Raw genomic sequence first — 20,489 nt, 5'->3', positions numbered from 1 at the left:
TAGTCAAATGCACATGCTTTTAGACTTCATCTTGGCACAAAAGCTTTTCATCTATGAAAAATGCTCTTTGGGAAGTACTTCAAGGAAAACTGCGTTGGTTTCATTTCTTGTCAGAAATGGATCTGCCTAGTTGAAGTTTAGTGTCTTTCATTTCTTGTCAGAATTGGGTCTGCCTGATTGATGTTTAGTGGTGATGTGCCAGTCAGCAGCTGCACAAAGAGAACAATTGTCTCGGGATTTGTTCTCCAGTGGTGTGTCAAGTCTCGTTATTACAAAATCAGTATGCTAGTGATGAATTCTAGCAAGCCTGCCCTCCTGGGCAAACAAACAGAAAAAGATCTTTGCTTTTGTGAAGTCTTGTGCTTTCATACTCATTTTCCCAGGAAATTTGAAAGATCATGTTCATCCTTAATTTTTCTTCATTTTGTTACAAAACCTCTTAATATTCCTACTGTAACTATCTGACATCCTGCAATTCCACAGTTGCTTTTTTTGATTTTTGAAGTAACTGTGACATATTTTCATGTTTTATAGTGTTACATTATATTATTTTGCAGAAATCAAGAGGATGCATTTCTGGTATTAAAATACCTTGGAAAATGATTTTTAGATAATTATCCAGGAAAAAGAAATTAATAATGGATAGGTCATGTCAAAAAATGGTAAGGGTGTTTCATTTTCACCAAGACCTGAAACTCAGTGAGGGACATGATTGTCCTGGCCAGTGACACTACAGCTACACAAGAACATGTGATGGATTTCACATTAAGCTCCAAGGGCATCTTGTGCCATCAAAACCTTCCAGCCTTTCCAAACCAGTGTTGGAGCTTGGAATACACCTTACAGCTCCCACTAGGATGGTGAAACACCTTCAACATAGCCATTATCATCTACCAGTTTCTGAGGTTCATTGTAGATGCTTTGTGCTAAGAAAATAGCTTCAGTAGCTACTCATGCTATACAAAGTCATTTAAAGTAACAGACATTGGGATTTTATTATTTGGATGAGTAGAGTCACTGTTAAAGGAGAAAAATAACTTTCTTCTGAATCATGTTTTTAATTTGCAAGTTCATTCATGTCAGCAGTTACTCTTTTTGCTGAAAAAAAAGAATATCTCCTCCTCCTCTACTCTGCCCTGCTGAGGCCCCATCTTGAGCACTGGGTCCAGTTCTGGGCTCCCCAGTTCCAGAAGGACAGGGAGCTGCTGGAGAGGGGACAGCAGAGGGCTACAGAGATGATGAGGGGGCTGGAGCATCTCTCTGATGAGGAAAGGCTGAGGGACTTGGGTCTTTTGAGTCTGGAGAAGAGAAGGCTGAGGGGGGATCTGATCAACACCTATAAATACTTGAAGGGTGGGTGTCAGGAGGATGGGGCCAGTCTTTTTTCAGTGGTGCCCAGGGACAGGACAAGAGGGAACAGGCACAAACTGGAACATAAGCTCCACCTAAACATGAGGAAGAACTTTATTTTGAGGGTGGCAGAGCCCTGGCAGAGGCTGCCCAGGGAGGTGGTGGAGTCTCCTTCTCTGGAGACATTCAAACCCCACCTGGACACGTTCCTGTGCAACCTGCTCTGAGTGGATCTGCAGGGTTGGACTAGATGATCTCCAGAGTTCCCTTCCAACCCCATATAATTCTGTGACCCTGTAGTTTAAAAAAATGAAGATAAGTTTCTCTTTGCTGAAGACATTAATTTTAACATGCATTCTTTGGCAGCACTTATATTGGAAGAGTTTGTTCTACTGCGATGCAGCAGGACATATGTTGTGTGGGATTTATTTTTCTGGGACATGATCACTGTAAATTATTTTTGAGCTTTTACTCCTCCTTATTGATTCTTAAATGCTCAAGGATGTTTTGTGAAAGGTTTGGTTGTTAGAGAGGGGTTTTTTTCCTACCAAGTAACAGTTTGTAGCAATGCCTTAGGAACCTCTCTCACTTAATGATGCTCTCTAAGTGCAAGCTACCAGGGTTTTGGCTCATCTGAATAACTATGGGCCTTTCCAGCCAGTGTGGGATGATCAGTTCCTGATACTGGCCTTGTGGTAACCTGTTTGGGTTGTGTCAATTGGAGTAAATAGGCAACTTATTTTAGTACTTGAATGTAAATAATGTACAAGATGGTTTCTGACTAGTTGATATAAGGCTAAAAAAAGTTCAGGAATAAATCTTGTAGATCTCAGGATATTTTAACATTTCTGAAATAAGGTGGTTGGTTGATTGTAATTAGCTGGAAATAGGATTCGTAGCCCTGTTTAGGGCAAACACATTAAAAATTTGCTGAACAGAATTTATATAAAAAGAAGCAACTTGGCTTAATTTTTAAAACAGTGTAGAACTGGTGGAATTTACTGGAAGGAGAGATCAAAGACACTGATAGAAATTTTAAAAGGCTCAGTTTTGTTACCAAGCATTGAGATTGATCATACTCTTAATTACAGGCAAGTAGGTGAGGAAAGAAGGTTGTTGTTAACTATATAGGAATATAATTTCTTCCCTGGATTGCCTGCCTTCCCTCTGCTGCACAAATGCAACGTGATCCAAACTGCGAGTTATTTTTGCTTGAAACTGGCCTTCTCCGAGCTCTGCATCACTGATGGGTATAATAAGCTCACACATGGGAAAAGCTAAAAAGAGTAGCTTCCTTTATGTCCCTGGCACAGAGGTCTTGCAGATTATAATGCTGTCTTTGTAACCCTCACCTTCTTGTAACCCAGTGCCATTGTACTTTTTTAATCTTTCTTTTCCCTTGAAAATAACATATTGCACTCTTTCCCCTCCTGAACAGTAGCTTTGTTTCCAGTAGCACCACTTAGATGCCAGAAAAAGTGAAAGAAATTAATGGTAGAAGAGAGAGTAAAAATAATTATGCACCGCAGCAATTAGGGTGGTTTTCTGCTGAAAGAGCTTTGTGGCACAAGAGGCAAAACAAGACTATTTTTCTAGTAAGAGGTCATCTTCCAGACAGAACGTGGAGGTGTTGATAGGCACTGTCTGAAAAGAATTAAGGGAAGGAAAAGCATGTCATGGAGCTGTGCTTGGAAAAATGTGTTCTGTCTGCTTGAGTCTTCTTGAGATCAATTTCTTTATTGTAAATTTCTCCCAATGCAAAATGGCTCAGAGATATTCTCTTTTATGAGCACTTGAGGCTACACCAACTGGTAAAAGCATTTTTACTATATCTTAGTTTTCTAATTAACATTTTAATTGAAGTGTTTTTTTTTTCTTTTTTTGATGTGCTATTCTACCCCCTCACACAGAACTGTGTAACTTCTCTGGAATATCTGTTGTCTTAGGGTCCTGTATGTTTCATCAGAAATGAAATATGGTTGAAGTCACCGTACCACCATCACACATCAGTTGTGATAAATGCAGTTGTCTCTTCAAAAGAAAACTGTAATTAAAGCTTTTCCATATAAATAGCTCTAGATTCCCAGTGGATCAATGGGAATAGTGTAAGTGCTAGACCTTTCACCAGCTGTGTGTCAATTAAGTGACATACATAGGACTAATGAGTTAGGAATTGTCCTGTTTCACAGGTGTAAGGTTTTTTTATTATATGGAGCAGTCTTGGAAGAGAAGAAACATGACTAAACAAACTAAAAGATTTTGATTTTTTTCTTTATCCCTTGTATTTGTTACTTAATGAATGTGTAGTAGTAGTGTGGTCTCTTCCAGTACAGCTTTTGGCAGCACCTTCTAGAAATACTTACAGAATCATAGAATTGTCTGGGCTGGAAGGGACCTTTCAGATCATCCAGTCCAACCACCACCCTCACTCTGATAAAACCATCACTACCCCATGGCTCTAAGCACTATGGCAACCCGGCTTTGAAATCCATCCAGGGATGGGGCCTCAACCCCTTCCCTGGGCAGCCCATGCCAAGGCTTAAGAACCCTTTCCATGGAAAAAACTGTTCCTAATCTCCAATTTGACCATCCCCTGGTGCAACTTGAGGCTGTTTCCTCTTGTCCCATGGCCTGTGACTTGGGAGCAGAGACCGACCCCCCCTGGCTACACCCTCCTTTCAGGGAGTTGGAGAGAGCCAGAAGGTCTCCCCTCAGCCTCCTTTTCTCCAGGCTGAACCCCCCCAGCTCCCTCAGCCTCTCCTCATCAGACTTCTTCTCCAGACCCCTCCCCAGCTCCATTGCCCTTCTCTGGACCTTCTCCAGCCCCTCAATGTCTTTTTTTTGTTGGGAGGGGCCCAAAACTTGATTACTTCTCTTTTTTTTTTTTTTTTCCCCTGTCCCATAGTATCAAGTGGAAAGTAGCATGAGTTGTACATGAGATCCAATGGTATGAGAGATGAGATAATTCCATTATAATGTTAAAATAGAAGCAAAGTACCAGACTGGATTTTACTTGGATTTTTTTTTCCTCCACACCCTTCTCCATCTCGAAGAGGGGTGGGGAATATAGTTATTTGCCTTGATATATCAAAACTTGCATTTGCTGTACGGAAGGGACGTGGTTTAAAACGGGGAATAAGATTGAAGCTGAGGTTCTGCCATGCAGTGATGGTCATACCTGGAGATGCCTCATGTAGAAGGTGAAGTGGTGTGATGATCCAGTTTCTTTCTCTTCTCTTTTCTCTAGGATGGTTTACTTGTGCTGCACTATGGCCTGGTAGTATCTCCACTAACTGTAACTTAAAGATTGCTAGAATATCAGAAGGCAAAAGAATCCCAAGTCATCAAGCTTCTTCACTGCTGTGTTTCACCAAAGAAGGCCATCGTATTTCCTGTGACAGGAAGGAAGTAAAAGGAACCACCACCAACTGCTGTATGCTCGTAATTTAATTTGATGCCTGACTTTACCACTGCAAAAAATTACAGCATCTGTAAGTTCAGCTGTAGATGTTGGTACGCGTTTTGTTACAAATTACTGTCTTCAGATCTCACTCAGCTCAGGGAATTTAAATGCTCAGAGTAGCTGCATTTTTTTTACTTTCTAAAACCACAAGTTCTCACGGGGTGAGCAGCCTTTTTTTTCCTCTCGGATATGAGATATTGCTTACTGGCTGGAGTGTCTAGCTAGGACAGTGCTCTCAGGGATGATCTTCAGTGGGCAGTGTAGTTTACTCTGGGAAGGAGACCATCATTTGCCTAAAAAAATAGTGTACTGTGATCATCTGCCTTTGGATGCAATTTAGGGAGAGGAATGGAACTTTAGAAATTCAGACCAAAATAGGTAGAAAATGACGCATCGTAAGCATTGTTTTTTGAGAAGTAGCATTAAATGTAGTTGTTTTTCTTGAAGAAAAACAATTTTGTTTGCACTGGAAATATTTTTGCTGGTAGTTTGGCTTAAACCAAATGGTGGATCGTGCATCTCTAGTCTTAACGGAGATGAGCTGGCTGTAAGCTGGTTAAACTATGCATGGAAAAAAAATAAGTAGCACCTCCTTCTACCTGCTTGCTGTGTGTAAAATAATCACTGTCAGCCTGATTCTGCTGTCGTGTAAAATCTGCCAAGTGACTTGACTGGCAGGAGTGTAAATCCTTTCACTTTAGCACATAGGTTTCTAGCAGCAGTGAAAATGGTAGCTTTTTCCACTCTCCTACTGTGTATTAGTGCGTTGTAGTGGAGAGCAGGGCTGAGTAATGTAATACTTGCCTCTTACTACCAGATTCACAGAGGACATTAGGTAACTTTAACATATTAAAATACTAGGGTTTGTGACAACTGTAATACTTCTAATTCTGTTCTGTTTAAGATTTCTGTGGTCTCTTGCACAGAGTTAAGGACCAGAGCTTTGTATGTTATGTCAAACTACGTACTGGGTCATCGGCGTGGGGATTCATGAAAGCTAATGTTTTTCACCAAGCTCCCTCCCTCCCCTACAGTCAGTGTAAGGAAAAGGGAGGAGATTCCTTTGTGAGGCTTTCAGAGCACCTAAATCAGCTCAAATGCACTTGCTCATTGACATCCTTTGTCTAAAGAAAGCTTTCATGAATCCTTCCTTGGGGTCTTTACAGTAAACACTCAGTTTCGTCTGTGAAGATCACACTACAAGAAAACAAAAGTCTTGTTTGAAGTAATTCTTGTGATGCTTCTAAAAATGTAACAAAAACATTTCTAGCTACAAATTCCTATTTTACCTTTAAAGTTTGTATAAAAGTAGTGTTTAAAATGCAGCAGAAAATGATATTATTTTGTAAACACTTTGTGAGTTGTGTTGATAAGAGATTATATATTGTAACAGTAAAATAAATTTTATTTTAGCCAATTTAAAATTGAGCTCTCATATTTCCATGCCGTGCTCCCTACGTCGGCCTCAATTATAGCGGTTGATATTGAAACTGCTGGATGTGCTCAGGGGTAATTAGAATGACAAATTTCAATTAGGATGTTGAATGGTGAAGGGTAATTTAATACCAGAATCTCCACTAGAGCCAACTGTGCAGTATCATGAGCTGGAGTAACACAGAAATTCTGGGACTCTCATTTTAATGAGGATTTCAGTGAGCAGTAGCTCAGTGAAAATGTCAAGATGATTTTTCAACACGGACGCAGGAGAAATAATCCTGTGTAGCTACAGGATCCCTTTTTTTTTCCTCAATAGGTACATGTTTTTGTCAAAGGCACCTCTGGATTGTTTTCATTCATTGTTTATGGCCGTTGTTACCAAGTCCCCTGTGAACCAGACCTTTCTCTCCTGCTCTGATCATCCTGGCTTTACAGGAGGCATCTGGCTCGTACACTTCCTACTGCTGCTTCTTGTTTCATTATCACTTATAGGTTTGTTTCATATGTATAGCTTTGTGCTTAAAAAAAAAAAGTTAGTGCTATAGACACATTTTACATTGCAGATTCTCCTCTAATCTAGGCTTGAATTTCATGTCTGCAGAAGGGCTCATTTGCAAAGTTTAAGTTTAACAGCTGTATAGAAGTTGATGGTCAATTCAAATTAATGTCATTATTATAATAATATAATGTCATAGGATAATGCTGACTTGCATTAGCCTCAAGATGACTCTGCTGCCACTGGCTCTGATGTTGGTGTCGGTGTCAGTTTGGGTGGGTTTGCTTTGTTTTGTGTTTTTGTTTGTGTGGTTTGTGGCTTTTTTTTTAAAAAGGGTGTCTGGATATCTTTAAGGAGAGATTTTCTGTGGAGTAAATCAGGTGCCAGCTAAAATGCAGAAGGCCAAGACTTCCTACTTCATTCTTTCAGGAGCTTAATGAGCAGTATTGAAGAGCTGTTTCCTGTGATGTTTTGCTATGAATGCTTAGTGACCTCTTACTTCCCATTTGTCCTCTTCTCTCTTTATTTCTTCCTCACCTGCCTTCAGAAAGCATATTCTTAGCTCCCTTTTCCTGGCTGAACATCCTGCTTTCTTTCACCTTAGAGCATACCCTGCAGGTGCTGATGTTTTCCCTTCTCTCCTGTGGCCCCCCTGGGGCTCTGCTTTGCGCGTCACCGTGCAGCGAGGGGTCACCTTTGGCTACTGCCAAGGCTCATCATCTCTGGGCTCTGCAGTTTCCTGCACCAAAGATAATCACTCTGCTGCCTTTAAAATGTGTCTTCTTTCGGCTCTTCGGCTGCTCTTTTATTACTTTTGGTCTCCTTTTTAACCTTGGCTTTTCTCCAGTTGCTTTTGGTGCTGATGATGGAAGAGCTTTAACAACCGGCGGGCTGTGGGCTGGCATCTCTGCCCTCGTGGGAGATGAGCCAGTTTCATGCTCTGGAAGTGAGGGAAGGTGCACTTGGACCTGTTTGTTATTTTGCAAACACTATTGCTTCTTCACTTGATAAAATAATTCTGGTTTTACTTTCTGCTTACCTACTTAACAATGCCATGGTTAACACAGATCCCAATTAAACGCTACTTGTACTGCAGCGTAATTCGGAGTTGCTTTACAGATCTGCTAATTCCCAGCAAGAAGAGATGGTGAGCCCTACTGTCAGGAGTTCTTATAAATGCAGAATCAAGCTACAATGGAGCCATGGTCATTGGTTGGTCGTGTTGGTTACGTTCTGTCTGTTGTCTTTGTGTTTAATGCAGATTTGGTGTAATAAGCCGATAAGGTTCAAGAGACTGGCAAAATGTGCAGCTGAGCCCTCTGAATGGAGGGGCAGTGTGGTGGCAGTGTATAACTCATCTCTGTTCTGAACCCTGATATTGCACCAGACTGTGGCACATGAGTCAGGAGAGCCCTTAATGCTTATTTCCATAGATGAGAACCAATGAGTTTTTCTGAAAAATTATTCAAGGTTGTCTAATGCTAGTCTGTGTTGAATTTCTTGTCAGGGAACCGGGCATTTCTGTGATGTGATTTACCTTAATCTTATCAGTCTTTACATGAATCTTAACAGTCACTAACAAATTAAAATTACATCCCTGGCATTTCTGTTTTCACTTTTCTTCAGAGTAGAGTATCATGAAATTTGTGCCCCGTACAAATGAGGGGGGGAGTTCACTCCAGCAGTTGAGAGAGAACCTATTAGCAGAGACACAGGAATTTTTGTCTTACATTTCTTTCTTTTAAAGGGAGATGGTCAAGGTATCCACATGAATCTTCTAATATGCTGCATGCTCAATAGAGTGCACCAGTCTGAATGTTTAGGTGCTTCAAAATATACTTGTTCTGCTGTGATGGATACTTGCTGATAGATGGAGTGTTGAAAAAAGCACATTCTCATCACTTCTGCTTTTTATTTGTTTCTTCTACCTCTTTGGTTTTTTTCTGTAACCCTAACTAGTTCAGCACAAAGAGAGGCAGCAAGGCTGACTGTAAGTTGAATTTTTACCCCTGTCATCTCTAAGAATGATACCAGGGATATTTACATTTGCTGAGATTCCAGAAAGTTGCCATAGATACAGGTTTTATCACTAAACAGGTCAAATGTTACTGGTTTTGAGAGATGAATGGCAATCCCATCTGAGGTGAAATGCAATATTGATTGGCTGCCCTGCAGCTGCAGAACTCCTGCTGGAGTTGTATCACCATCTTTGTGTGTTTTGGTTTGGTACAACAATATATTTGTGTCAAAGCAGCAGCCTGCGAAGACTTGCATGAATGAGTTTGCATTGCTTGTGCTATTTTGATATCAACTTTGCTTTAAAGTGTCAGTCACCACCGATGTTTGATCGTTCAGATGCATCTGTTCAGCTGCTGGCGTTAGGGCTCCGCGTGCGTCATTCCCTGGGGAAGAAGCTCTTCTCCTCCAGGAGGTCTCTCTGCAAAGAGCTGGCGAGGAGAGAGCTGGATGGATCCAGCCAAAGGTACTGGGGGAGAGAGACTTTGTTCTGAATTGCCTGCTGATTCCTTCTTGCTGAATGACAGGGTTCTTCCCCAGTCTGGAAAAGGAGATGTTTGTGTTCCTGCCAAAGGAAGATGTTGGGGTCGTTTTGTTTCCTTTGGCTGCTTTTTCCTTGGCTTACTCTTTAATGAATTCCAGCATCTGGATGAGCATCATCAGCAAAACCTCTCCATGTGCAATGACTCTCTCTGTTTAAGGAGCTGTGCATCTCAGCACAGGCAGTCGTTGCAGGACCCTTGGTTCCAGGATGGTGACAGGAACAAGGCTTTTCCTTTGTGGCAACAGAAGGAGCAGAGCCAGGTAGCCCCAAAAGCCCAGGTGCGTGGGCCAGCACCTCCATCCAGGGAAAAAAAAACCCAGCCATCCAGCCCTGCGATGGGAGTTTGCACCCTTCTGTGGAGGCTGGAGTTCTCCCCAGCAGAAAGATGAAGGCAACAGAGCATCATGGAGTTGGGGCCAGGCTCTGCTTCTTCCCGAGCTGATGGTGCAGCCTGTGTCCGTGGCTGCCTTTTATCAGAGAGGCCGAGGTTCTGCAGAGGTATAAATCTTTCAGCATCTGCAGCGTGACTCACTCCTTCCCCCAGCAGCCTCGGTGTTTAACCCAGTGAGAAAGATGGGTCCACAAAGCAGGATTTATTACCCTGTTCCATCTTAGTGCTCCACTGTAGAAGCCTTTTGGTATGTGTAAGCAGGTGGGTGAAAGGAGTCACCCTGAAGAAGATAGTGGTAGAAAAGGATCCCTGCATGGAGATACAGCTGGAGGTCAGTGCTGGTAACGTGCTGAGCCAGGCCTGTGCCTCTCTGCTGTCATTGTTCTTACTGGGTCCAGTTCTGGGTTCCCCAGTTCCAGAAGGACAGGGAGCTGCTGGAGAGGATACAGCAGAGGGCTGCAAAGATGATAAGGGGCCTGGAGCATCTCTCTGATGAGGAAAGGCTGAGGGACTTGGGGCTTTTGAGTCTGGAGAAGAGAAGGCTGAGGGGGGATCTGATCAACACCTATAAATACTTCAAGGGTGGGTGTCAGGAGGATGGGGCCAGTCTTTTTCCAGTGGTGCCCAGGGACAGGACAAGAGGGAACGGGCACAAACTTGAACAGAAGAAGTTCCACCTAAACACGAGGAGGAACTTCTTTTCTGTGAGGGTGGCAGAGCCCTGGCAGAGGCTGCCCAGAGAGGGGGTGGAGTCTCCTTCTCTGGAGACATTCAAACCCCACCTGGAGACGTTCCTGTGCAACCTGCTCTGGGTGGCCCTGCTTTGGCAGAGGGTTGGACGAGATGATCTGCAGAGGTCCCTTCCAACCCCATATCATTCTGTGATTCTTGTCCTAAAGATGAGGAGAGTGTGGGCATGGGCCTCCCCTAGGGTAAGAAGGGGCCACATGTCACCAGGTGTTCAGTGTGGAGCTCAGCCTTCGCACCCAGTGGTGGCAGCCACCTGGGGCCTGCAGGAGTTGGACAGATGGAGCTCAATGTGCCTCAGTTGGGCTTTGAGCAGTCCCTTCTCTGATCCTGCAGCCAAAATGAGCTAAGCCCCAGGAAATGCCAGGAGCAACCTGTCCCCAAGGGCTACATCTGCGCTGGGGTCCCGTGGCTGGACACAGGCAGGTGGGAGGCTGTGTGGAGCTGGGACAGCCCTGGCCCCCCTTGGGAGCTCTTCCCTGGCTGCACAGCAGCTGTGGTTGGGCTCTGTCCTTCAGGAAAGCCATGTGTCCCCCTCCTGAAAGGGCTCTTGCTCACCCTCAGTCCTGGGAGAGCATTTCTGGGGTTGGTCAGTCGCTTGCTGCTGTCAGGGTAATTAAAGCTTGATGCCTCAGATCCTGTGAGGTCACAGGGACGGAGCCCAGCAGAGGGGCTGTCAAAACCATAAGGTGATCTAAAATCCAAGCCTGGTCCTTTCTGGTGCATCCTAAACGCCCAGGTCCTTTCCCTACCTGCTGCCCCTCTGGACCTTAACACCATGAGACAGCACCAAAATGCTGCGGAGTTCCAGAGACACAGGAAATGTCTGGAGCCGGCCCTTGGAAAGGAGCAAAGTTTTCCAAAACAGCAACTCGTCCTCCCCCACCGCAGCCCCTCCACACGGGTATCACCAGAGTAGAATTCCCAGCTTCGTTGTGGGCATCCAGCTGCTGAGCACCCAAGGATCCCCAGAGAGGCTTGTGCTGGGAAATCAAGGACAGGTCAGGCTGCTTGTACTCAAGGGGACAGAAACAAAGCGGCGCTGGAGGGTGTTTTGAGGTTCAGAAGATACTATGTCTGTTGCACAGTCACATCTGCCTTGTATTCATGGAATTGTCAGAGTTGGAAGGGACCTCTAGAGACCCTCCAGTCCAACCCCCCGGCCAAAGCAGGGCTGCCCAGAGCACATCACTCAGGAGCATCCAGGCGGGGCTTGAAGATCTCCAGAGAAGGGGACTCCACACCCTCCCTGGGCAGCCTCTGCCAGGGCTCTGCCACCCTCACCCCAAACAAGTTCTTCCTCCCATTGCAGTGGAACTTCCCATGGTCCAGCTTGTGCCCGTTGCCCCTCGTCCTGTCACTGGGAACCACTGGAAAGAGTCCGGCTCCATCCTCCTTCAACCCCCCCTTTAGAGACTTGTCAGCATGAAGAAGGTCTCCCCTCAGCCTTCTCTTCTCCAGGCTCAAGAGCCCCAGCTCTCTCAGCCTTTCCTCATCAGGGAGATGCTCCAATCCCTCCATCCTCTCTGTTGCCCTACGCTGGACTCTCTCCAGCAGTTCCCTGTCTCTCTTGAACTGGGGAGCCCAGCACTGGACGCAGGATTCCAGTTGTGGCCTCCCCAGTGCAGAGCAGAGGGGGAGAATGACCTCCCTCCACCTCCTGGCCACATGCAGCCCAGGATCCCACTGGCCTCTTGGCCACAAGGGCACATTGCTGGCTCATGGAGAGTTTACTGTCCATCAGGACCCCCAGACTCTTCTCCTCAGAAGTGCTTTCCAGCAGGTCCACCCCTGACCTCTATTGGTGCCTGAGTTCTTCCTCCCCAGGTGCAGGACCCTACACTTGCCCTTGTTGAACCTCATGAGGTTCTTCTCTGCCCATCTCTCCAGCCTGTCCAGGTCACGCTGGATGGCAGCACAGCCCTCTGGAGTGTTGGCCAGTCCTCCCAGTTTGGTCTCATCAGCGAACTTGTTGAGGATACACCCTGTCCCCTCATCCAGTATTCCCCCTCCGGTTTGGGAGAAATGCTGTGTGTCTGCATTTCCTGACTGACAGCTGAGCCAGGGGATAGTAGGAGGTTGGATGGTCCTCGCTTTCAGTGCCAGAGCCCTGGACTTAACTCTGGAGGTGCTCCCCTACCTCCCCGAGCTCTGCCTGGGCACCCCGAGTCACTCTGTGCTGTTTGGCTGGGGGCTGCTGATGGGATGCGCTGCCCTGGCTGTGCCCTCAGCCCCCTCCCCTGCCTCCCAAAGGTGCCCCCTTGTTTCGCCCACCCCAGGGTGAGCAGCCTCGCCAGGGCACCGTCCCCAAGGCTGTTGGTGTGGCAGGGTCAGGGGAGGTGGCCACGTTTCTCCTGGGCTGCAGCACCAGCAGAGAAGCCTGTGACAGAAGCCTGTGGCCTGGGTTGAGAGACACAGGACTAACTTTTCTTCTAATGCTGGGGAAAACTGCACTTTTAGAAGACTCTGGAGTCTTCTGTTGTGAAAATATTTACTTTATAGCCAGCCAGGCTCTGTGGGATTCAAGGTCTTGGTGTTTCCGAGCGTTGCTGGGTGCAGGGACAAGGAGGAGCAAGGCCTGAGCACTTGACCCAGGCTGCCAACAGGATTGTTTCATACCATGAACGTCACATTCAATACAAATTAGAAAAGTTTGCTGTGTAGCTCTCTCTCCCTTGATGGTGGTGGGTCCAGAGAACTCCTTGCCCCGGTGCCGGACACCTGAGCCGTTCCCTTCCTCCTGAAGCTGTTGCGCTCGCAGGGTCCCACATTCACTGTCCCTGCTGGGAGGGCACAGCTTCCTGCTGAGAGAATTGGCTGAGTATAATTCTTGTATATCTTATATCAGTATTGGGATTAATACTCATTTTTTAGTATTATTGTTGGTTATTTAGTCTTATTCTATTAAATCTATTTCTATTTCAACCCTCGTGTTTCTTTGTGTTCCCCGATTCCCCTTTCCGGGTGGGGAGGGGTGATCGGGTGACAGAATAATTATCTAAACAACAATAAATTGTTATGGGTTTTCTCAAACCATAACAGGCAGCCATGAGGAGGCAGGCACAGGAGGGCAATGGGACAAGGTGGAAACCTGCCCACACTCGTTCTGTGTCCTGCTGCTGTCCCGTGTGCCCCTCTACAGGCACATCTCAGGCAGATCTTCTGACTAGAAGGCAGTGCTGGTCACGCCAGCTCCATGGGCACCTTTGGTGAGTGCACCTTCATTTCTCATTTGGGCGCAGGTGATTCCTCACCTCGAGGGCTGTGTTCAGTTCTGGGCCCCTTGCTATAAGAAGGACATTGAAGTGCTGAAGGGTGTCCAGAGGAGAGCCACCAAGCTGGTGAGGGGTCTGGAGAACAAGTCACACCAGGAGAGGCTGAGGGAACTGGGCACGTTGAGTTTGGAGAAGAGGAGGCTGAGGGGAGACCTCATTGCCCTCTGCAACTCCCTGAAAGGAGGGTGTAGAGAGGTGGGGGTTGGCCTCTTCTCCCAAGGGAATAATGACAGGAGCAGAGGAAATGGTCTGAAGTTGGGGCAGGGGAGGTTTAGATGAGATATTGGGAAGAATGACTTTCCTGAGAGGGTGGTCAGGCCCTGGAACAGCCTGCCCAGGGAGGTGGTGGAGTCATTATCCCTGGAGGTATTTTACAAACGCGTAGATGTGGCACTTCAGGGCATGCTCTAGTGCCCGAGATTGGTTTGTGTCTGATTGTGGGTGGGGGTTTTTTTGTTTGGTTGGTTGGGTTTTTTTTGGTGTTTGGACTCAATGATCTCAAAGGTCCCGTCCAACCATGAAGATTCTGTGATTCTCCATCTGTTACAGCGTAAATGGCTTCATCTCCTCTTGTGAAGGCAAACCAAGAGGCTGGTTTTGACCCCTGAGCACGCAGGCAGGGCCGAGGAGAAATGGCAGGTATTTTGGGGCCAAACTGTCAGGGACGTGATGCAAATCAAAGCCTCAGAATCCATTTTCTGGGCAAAGGAGGGTGCTCTCTGCCACGGGAGACATTCCCTCAGCCAGCCAGCCATGAACTCTTCTACAAAGCTGGGTCACCACCAGCTGGGGGTGAGGCCCCGAATGTGCCCCGGTGCCATCAGTGGGAGCAGCAGCCCCCGTGGCAGAGTTTGGTAGCTGAACCCCAACACCAAGCTCTTTGCAGGTGAGCAGAGGGGCTGCTGGGGACCAGACCAAGTGTGGGCCAGGCACCCAGATGTGTTCCCCAGCCCAAGCAGCAGCAAAGATGACAGAAGAGCCAGGTTTGATCCACTTAACTATTTCTTTTCTTTTTTTTTTTTTAATTATTAACTTGTGCCTTACAATAAGAAGAGGAAAGGGTGCGAGCAAACGGTTTGCTGGTTCCAGGAACTACTCTGGCACCACCACGAGGGCAGTAAGGTCCCGAGATGACAACCTCGCCAGGGCCCTGACACACAACACACACACACACACACACACGTGCAGTCTCCGGCTCTTGCAGAAGCGATCGCTGGCAATTTTAAGGCATTGAAGGAAACCTATGGTTGTAAATCCTACCCCAAATTTGGCACGTGTTGGAAGAGTGAAGAGCGGAGACGGGGGGGTGCTTTGGGGGCTGGTGTTGGGGAGTCCTGCGGGATGCTGATGTGAGCACGGGGCTTTCATGTGAGGACCCTGCAGCCGAACAAGGTGCCCTGCAGACCTCAACATTGACACCAGACGAGGTCCTGTGCCCCACGGGGTGGTGGTGCCTTCAGCTCCCAAGCCCCGGTTCCCTGCCCTACGCCTTCTGCCAGCAAACCCCCCGTGTGCCTGAACTAACGCTGCTGAAAACCAGAGCTGTCAGGACAAAACCATCCAGAAAAAAAAAAAAAAAAAAGAACATTCCTCATAATTTAAAACATAAGTGGCTCATAGACGAGATGTCAGGTGTGGTTGCAGTCCAGTATGGCTATTTCTGTGCTTCTGGATTAAAAGTGGACGGCTACGGCTTGAGAAGTGGGCAAGAGTTTAGCTATTTGTGGATGAAAGTCTGTATCCTTGAAACTAGTTATAGTTGAATTTTTTCCCTCCTCCCCCCCTGTGCCCCCCTCCCCGGCGAGCAGCGGACCCAGCCAGCTCCCCCTCACCCATCGAGGAAGGGATGGTGGGTGCTATGAGTCCACTGTGCCACCACCACAACCACCAACATGCACCTATCTACTGCCCGTGCCCCCCCTCCCACCCCCAAAATTTGAAAGGGAGCAATGTCCCAAGCTCGGCCTCTGCGGGGCTGGACCCACGAGGAAGCCATCCCTGGGTTGGTGTCCCCAGGGGGGTTATGTTTTCCTAAGGGAGGGCTTCCTGCAGACCCAGCACAGCTTCATGCCCAGAGGGGGATTTTAAAGGCCGAGTGGAGACTGTTCCCCCTCAAATTCAAAACCAACGGGGTCCTCACCGTTAGATTTTTGCATTCCCAAAGAATCCTTCCTGCGGGTTTAATCTTCCCCGTTTCTTGGCAGAGGTTATGGTGCCCTCAATCACCTCAGCCCGTCTGGATGATATCTTGGAGGTCACCGTAATAACCTCTCCTTGCTCCTCCTCCTTGAAGGACAGAGTAGAGGAACTAAAGCCTCTTGGCTGGAAGGAGTAAGTGGGGTTGGGGAGAGGATTGAGAGCTGAAAGGCCGCCGCTTCCTGAGCTGAAGAGGTTCTCCTCTCCCTCCAGCAGCTTCCTGCAAGCACATCACGAGGCAAGAGGTTAGTGTGGGGACATCTCCCCTGAAACATCTGCAAAGCCTGAGGACACGCTGTGACCTGCCAGCAAGTCCGAGCACTCCAGGCCACCCCCCCAGCCTGCAGTGGTCAGGTCACACTGCACCATGAAACTGGTTCAAAAATCATATGCTTTGGTCAATCATTTTTGGAGCACTTGCAATGTGGGAGAGGTGAGACCAGCTCCCTCCCCTCCCTCCAGAAATCCCAGGAAAATAAAACCCCCAACCAGAGGGACTTTGCCTTTTGCATCCACCTGGACTTTGCAGGAGACAAGTCTCCAACCCCAACTGTCCCCCGTTAAAAATCACTGCAGCTGGGATGGCTGGGAGACAGATCTGCTAGACCAAGGCATGACATGGAGCCATGGCTGTTCCCTGGGCAGGAGGGTGGCAGGGGAGAAGAGCAACACCATCGTGTGTACCCAGATATTTTCCAGGCCCTTGAAATATCCCAGCCTGGTGGGATCAGGGGATTGGGCTTAGAATCATAGAATGGTCAGAGTTGGAAGGGACCTTAAAGATCATCCAGTTCCAACCCCCTGCCCTGGGCAGGGACACCTCCCACCAGACCAGGTTGCTCCAAGCCCCATCCAGCCTGGCCTTGAACCCCTCCAGGGATGGGGCAGCCACAGCTTCTCTGGGCAACCTGGGCCAGGGCCTCACCACCCTCACAGCAAAGAATTTCTTTCTGGTATCTAATCCAAATCTCCCCTCTTCCAACTTAAAACTATCACCCCTCATCCTATGGCTCCACTCCCTGACCAAGAGTCCCTCCCCATCTCTCCTGTAGCCCCTTCAGGTACTGGAAGGCCGTTATAAGGTCTCCCCGGAGCCTTCTCTTCTCCAGGCTGAACAACCCCAACTCCTGTCCTCACAGCAGAGGTGCTCCAGCCCTCTGATCACTTTCGTGGCCCTCCTCTGTTCCACCAGATCCATGTCCTTTCTGTGTTGAGGACTCCAAAGCTGGACACGCTGCTCCAGGTGGGATCTCACAAGAGCAGAGGAGAGGGGTAGAATCACCTCCCGTGACCTGCTGGCCATGCTTCTGGCCTGGGAGGTGGCCAGGCAGAACAGGGTCAGAGCAGCCTTACCTGTAGGCAGCTATCTCAATATCAAGTGCCATCTTGACATTAAGCAGGTCTTGGTACTCCCTCAAGTGCCGAGCCATCTCGTTTTTGGTGTTTCGCAGGTCGTCCTCCAGCTGCCCGATGGTGTCCTGCAAAGGCAAGGGTGCTCAGTGCCACGTTTCGGAGCAGGGACCTCTCCTGTGGGTCTCCTCTGCCCGTTGCAGAGCCAAGGAAGCTGCAATGGGCAGTTGGACCATGATGGCACATCCCACCAGGAGCTTGGGGTCCCGAAATCTCATGCTAACAGGGATGGAGAAGCTGGGCATGGATTGGGAGTGTGTGCAGAGGAGGGAGGCTTTGAACATCGATGGGTTTATTTCATTTCCCATCTGCAGCAGGGTCTGAGAAGGCGGTGGAGAGAACGGCCTGGAGTCCTGTGGGGGAGGAGGCAGGCTGCTGCAGGGGGAAGGGCATTTTTGGGTTTAAATGTTGTCAAAGCGGGGGCGGTGGCTCAGCGGGACAAGGGAGAGCACCCAGCAGGGCAGGAGCTGGTGCCTGGAGAAGGGCTGCAGTCTGCATCTGGGGGGGCTCAGAAGGGTTGGGATGAGCATCTGGGGTGGTGGAAGGAGAGTTGGAGCTGCCAGGGCAGGAGGGAGGAGGTGGCTCCAGGAGGGGGGAGGCTGACACCTTCCCTGGAAAATGCCTCAGGATCCAGGCTGGGGGGCTCAGAATGCAGGGATTTGGGGGGGTTACAGAGTCAGGGCCCTGTGCTGTGGCAGCCGGGGTGCTCAGCTGGGTGATGACATCCTTCCAGCACCCTTCCCATCAGCTTCACCCTCCCATGGCTGCTACATGTGGAGGAGCCTGAGGCCAGATTGCCTTAGTAACAAAGGGGACTAACCTTTTTCTGATCTTTGTTGGAAAACAAAGCAGCCCCCCCATTTTCTCCCACACCATCCATTTCAGCATCAGTCTGAAAGCAGTGAAACCCCTTCCTATAGGGATCTTCCCAATCAGATGGTTTCCCGCTGCCACCACCTGGAAGTGCCACCAGAGGAGCAGTGATTTGGAGCAGGAATGAGTAAGCAGTTTGCACTGAAGTGACAGTGCAGCCCTGCCACCGCCTGTTCTCCCGCACCCCCTCCCACAGCCAGCCCTTTCAAAGTGCTTCCAAGCTCCTCAACGAGCTTTATCCTGCCCCACCATCCCCATCCTGCCCCTGGCTTCAGCTCCCATCTTGTCCCTGGCCTCATCCCCATCCTGTCCCCTCCTTTGTGTCCTGTGTGACCTCCCCTGTGTGTAGTGCAGAGATGGCCATGGGACATGGAGCCCCAAGGAGCAGGGAGCTGTGGTGAGGAGCCTGACACAATGAGCCTGGTCTGAGCGGAGACCCTTGGAGAAGCAGCACCAGCTCATCCTGGATGTGGCACGGGGCATCTCCTAGCCAAGCCAGCTGGACACATCCCACCTTGAGGGACATTTACAGGCCATCCTTGGGGGTTTTGCCCTGACCTGTGCTGCCCTGAGTGTCCCCCACAGCCAAACACGGAGCTGTGCCTCTGAGGTGGGGCTGGGCAATGGGAAGGGGTTTGAGGAGACCTTTGGGGCACCAACTGGAAAGCCCCAGGACACGCAGAGCTGCTGCTCTGTACAGGTTAAAACCCCTGCTCTGCTGCAGCCAGGCTGCTGCTGCACCGAGCCCTGACAAGAAGGAGGGACTCGGGGTGACCTAACCCTGGGGCAGCCCCACTCTTGGACCCTCCCTGCCCCCAGTCCCCTTCCCTCTGCCTGCAGCCTGCCTGGAAAAAATGCTCTTTAAAAACGGGATATCCTTCTTACCTTGCCCATACCTCTCTTCTCCACCCCAGCTGGTTGAATAAAACCCCCTCCCCACACCACTGCAAACCTGTCCCCTAATGGAAAGCTCTCACATACTGGTTCAGACTGGAGTGGACAGCCTACAGAGAGACCTGTCTCTGCTTCAGCAGTCTACAGGAACATTTTAAAAGCTCAAACAATAGGAATATTCTCTCCTAAGACAGACTTCCACCCTTTCCCACTGGTTGCAGCCAGGGAAATGATTTAGCTGCTGCACATACACATTGTTTAAAAGACACCTCAGTATTGCCACACTTAAAGCAGAGCCTGAGGATCACACAGTAAAAAGCTGCCGTGCTGTAGCTAAAGCAATTTCAATTATGGTCCTGTTTAATCCAGTTGTATTATTTTTTTTTCCCCCAATTGATAGAATCCCTCTTTTCACACGGCATCACGACTATTTAAGAAGATTACTGTGTGTAATCCTTTCACCCGCTATAGAAAGCATCGTATATTGCCTATTTCCACAATATTTGTTGAAGACGACCTCAACTATTCAGGAAGGATGGCAAGCAGCTCAGAGCTAGTCACGAATTCTAGAGAGCCTGGACAAATCTGGCCTTGAAAATGACTAGGCATTTCTTGCGTGGGGGATAACAATGGCCTTCAGGTATGACACAAGACAGTTATTTCAGTATTTAGAAGGAAACTGCTTGATTTAGAAACCCTGGATCATTTAATAGCCATGTAACAGAACAAGCTCAGGTTTTATTTTATTATAAATCATGAAGGTTGCCCTGTAGGAAGCAAATGTGGTCGTACTGCAGTACTGGAGTAAGAGAGATGGAGTGCTCAGTGTCTGCCCCACCTGAATCCTCCCCCAGACGCAGGAGATGCTGGGATCTCGCTGCAGATTCAGCCCTAACGTTTGCAGAGCTCCAGTTTCTGCAGTGCAGGTGCCAAGAGCTGGGCCACAAGGCAAGGGGCCAAGTGGCTTCGAGGAACTACCCACAACCATAGGGAACGTGTGGGCAGTTGTGGAGCTGGCTCCTAAGGGACCTGGGCAGGGATGGAGCCAGGAGCCAAACAGCTCTGCCCTGTGCAGGGATGTCCCCTGTGGGAAAGGAGGGTTGGAGGGAGCATCCTGGCCCCCCCAAAACCTGTCCTCTGGGGTTCTGCCTATGGATAGAGGGTGAAGGCAGCAGGCAATGCCCTGGTGAGGCAGAGAGGCGGGATGCCAGGGGGGGAGGAAGGCTGCAGGGATGCCCGGTGCTGCATGGGTGGGCACTGCACAAGGCAGAGGGGCTGGTGCTGTGTCTGGTGTGTGTGTGTGTGTGTGTGTGTGTGTCTGCTGCATGCAGTGCAGCACATCACGGGATGCGGGTGCTGCACGGTGCAGGGAGGGGGTGGGGGGAGAGGGTGGATGG

The 20,489-nt window shown here is 48.5% G+C and overlaps 2 protein-coding genes across 4 annotated transcripts in view; one reads left to right on the top strand and one right to left on the bottom strand.

Annotated features, from left to right (window-relative positions):
* The window catches only part of PCGF6 (polycomb group ring finger 6), a 28,330-nt gene extending 22,093 nt beyond the window's left edge, over nucleotides 1–6,237 (top strand). For 2 of the 3 annotated variants that reach the window (XR_001413901.1, XR_001413898.1), the window contains one exon: nucleotides 4,598–4,659. Coding sequence is in view for 1 of the 3 variants with exons in the window: in XM_014959323.1 (XP_014814809.1) it covers nucleotides 4,598–4,654 (57 nt within the window). In the remaining 2 variants the exon portion in view is untranslated. Of the gene's footprint in view, nucleotides 1–4,597 lie in introns of all 3 variants that reach the window. The other variant, XM_014959323.1, reaches the window with a different exon arrangement.
* An 8,466-nt stretch (nucleotides 6,238–14,703) lies between these two features.
* INA (internexin neuronal intermediate filament protein alpha) overlaps nucleotides 14,704–20,489 on the bottom strand; it is a 6,972-nt gene continuing 1,186 nt past the window's right edge. Inside the window, exons 2-4 of the mRNA XM_014957563.1 lie at nucleotides 17,510–17,678; nucleotides 17,269–17,410; nucleotides 14,704–16,135 (exon numbers count right to left, since the gene is read on the bottom strand). Coding sequence (XP_014813049.1) covers nucleotides 15,862–16,135; nucleotides 17,269–17,410; nucleotides 17,510–17,678 — 585 coding nt within the window. The 3' untranslated portion in view covers nucleotides 14,704–15,861. The remainder of the gene's footprint in view (nucleotides 16,136–17,268; nucleotides 17,411–17,509; nucleotides 17,679–20,489) is intronic.

This window comes from Calidris pugnax, unplaced genomic scaffold (genome assembly GCF_001431845.1).
Source record: "Calidris pugnax isolate Ruff unplaced genomic scaffold, ASM143184v1 scaffold4, whole genome shotgun sequence".
NCBI lineage: Eukaryota > Metazoa > Chordata > Aves > Charadriiformes > Scolopacidae > Calidris > Calidris pugnax.
Note: the sequence above shows the minus strand (reverse complement) of the source record. Positions and strands in the feature narration are given on the sequence as shown.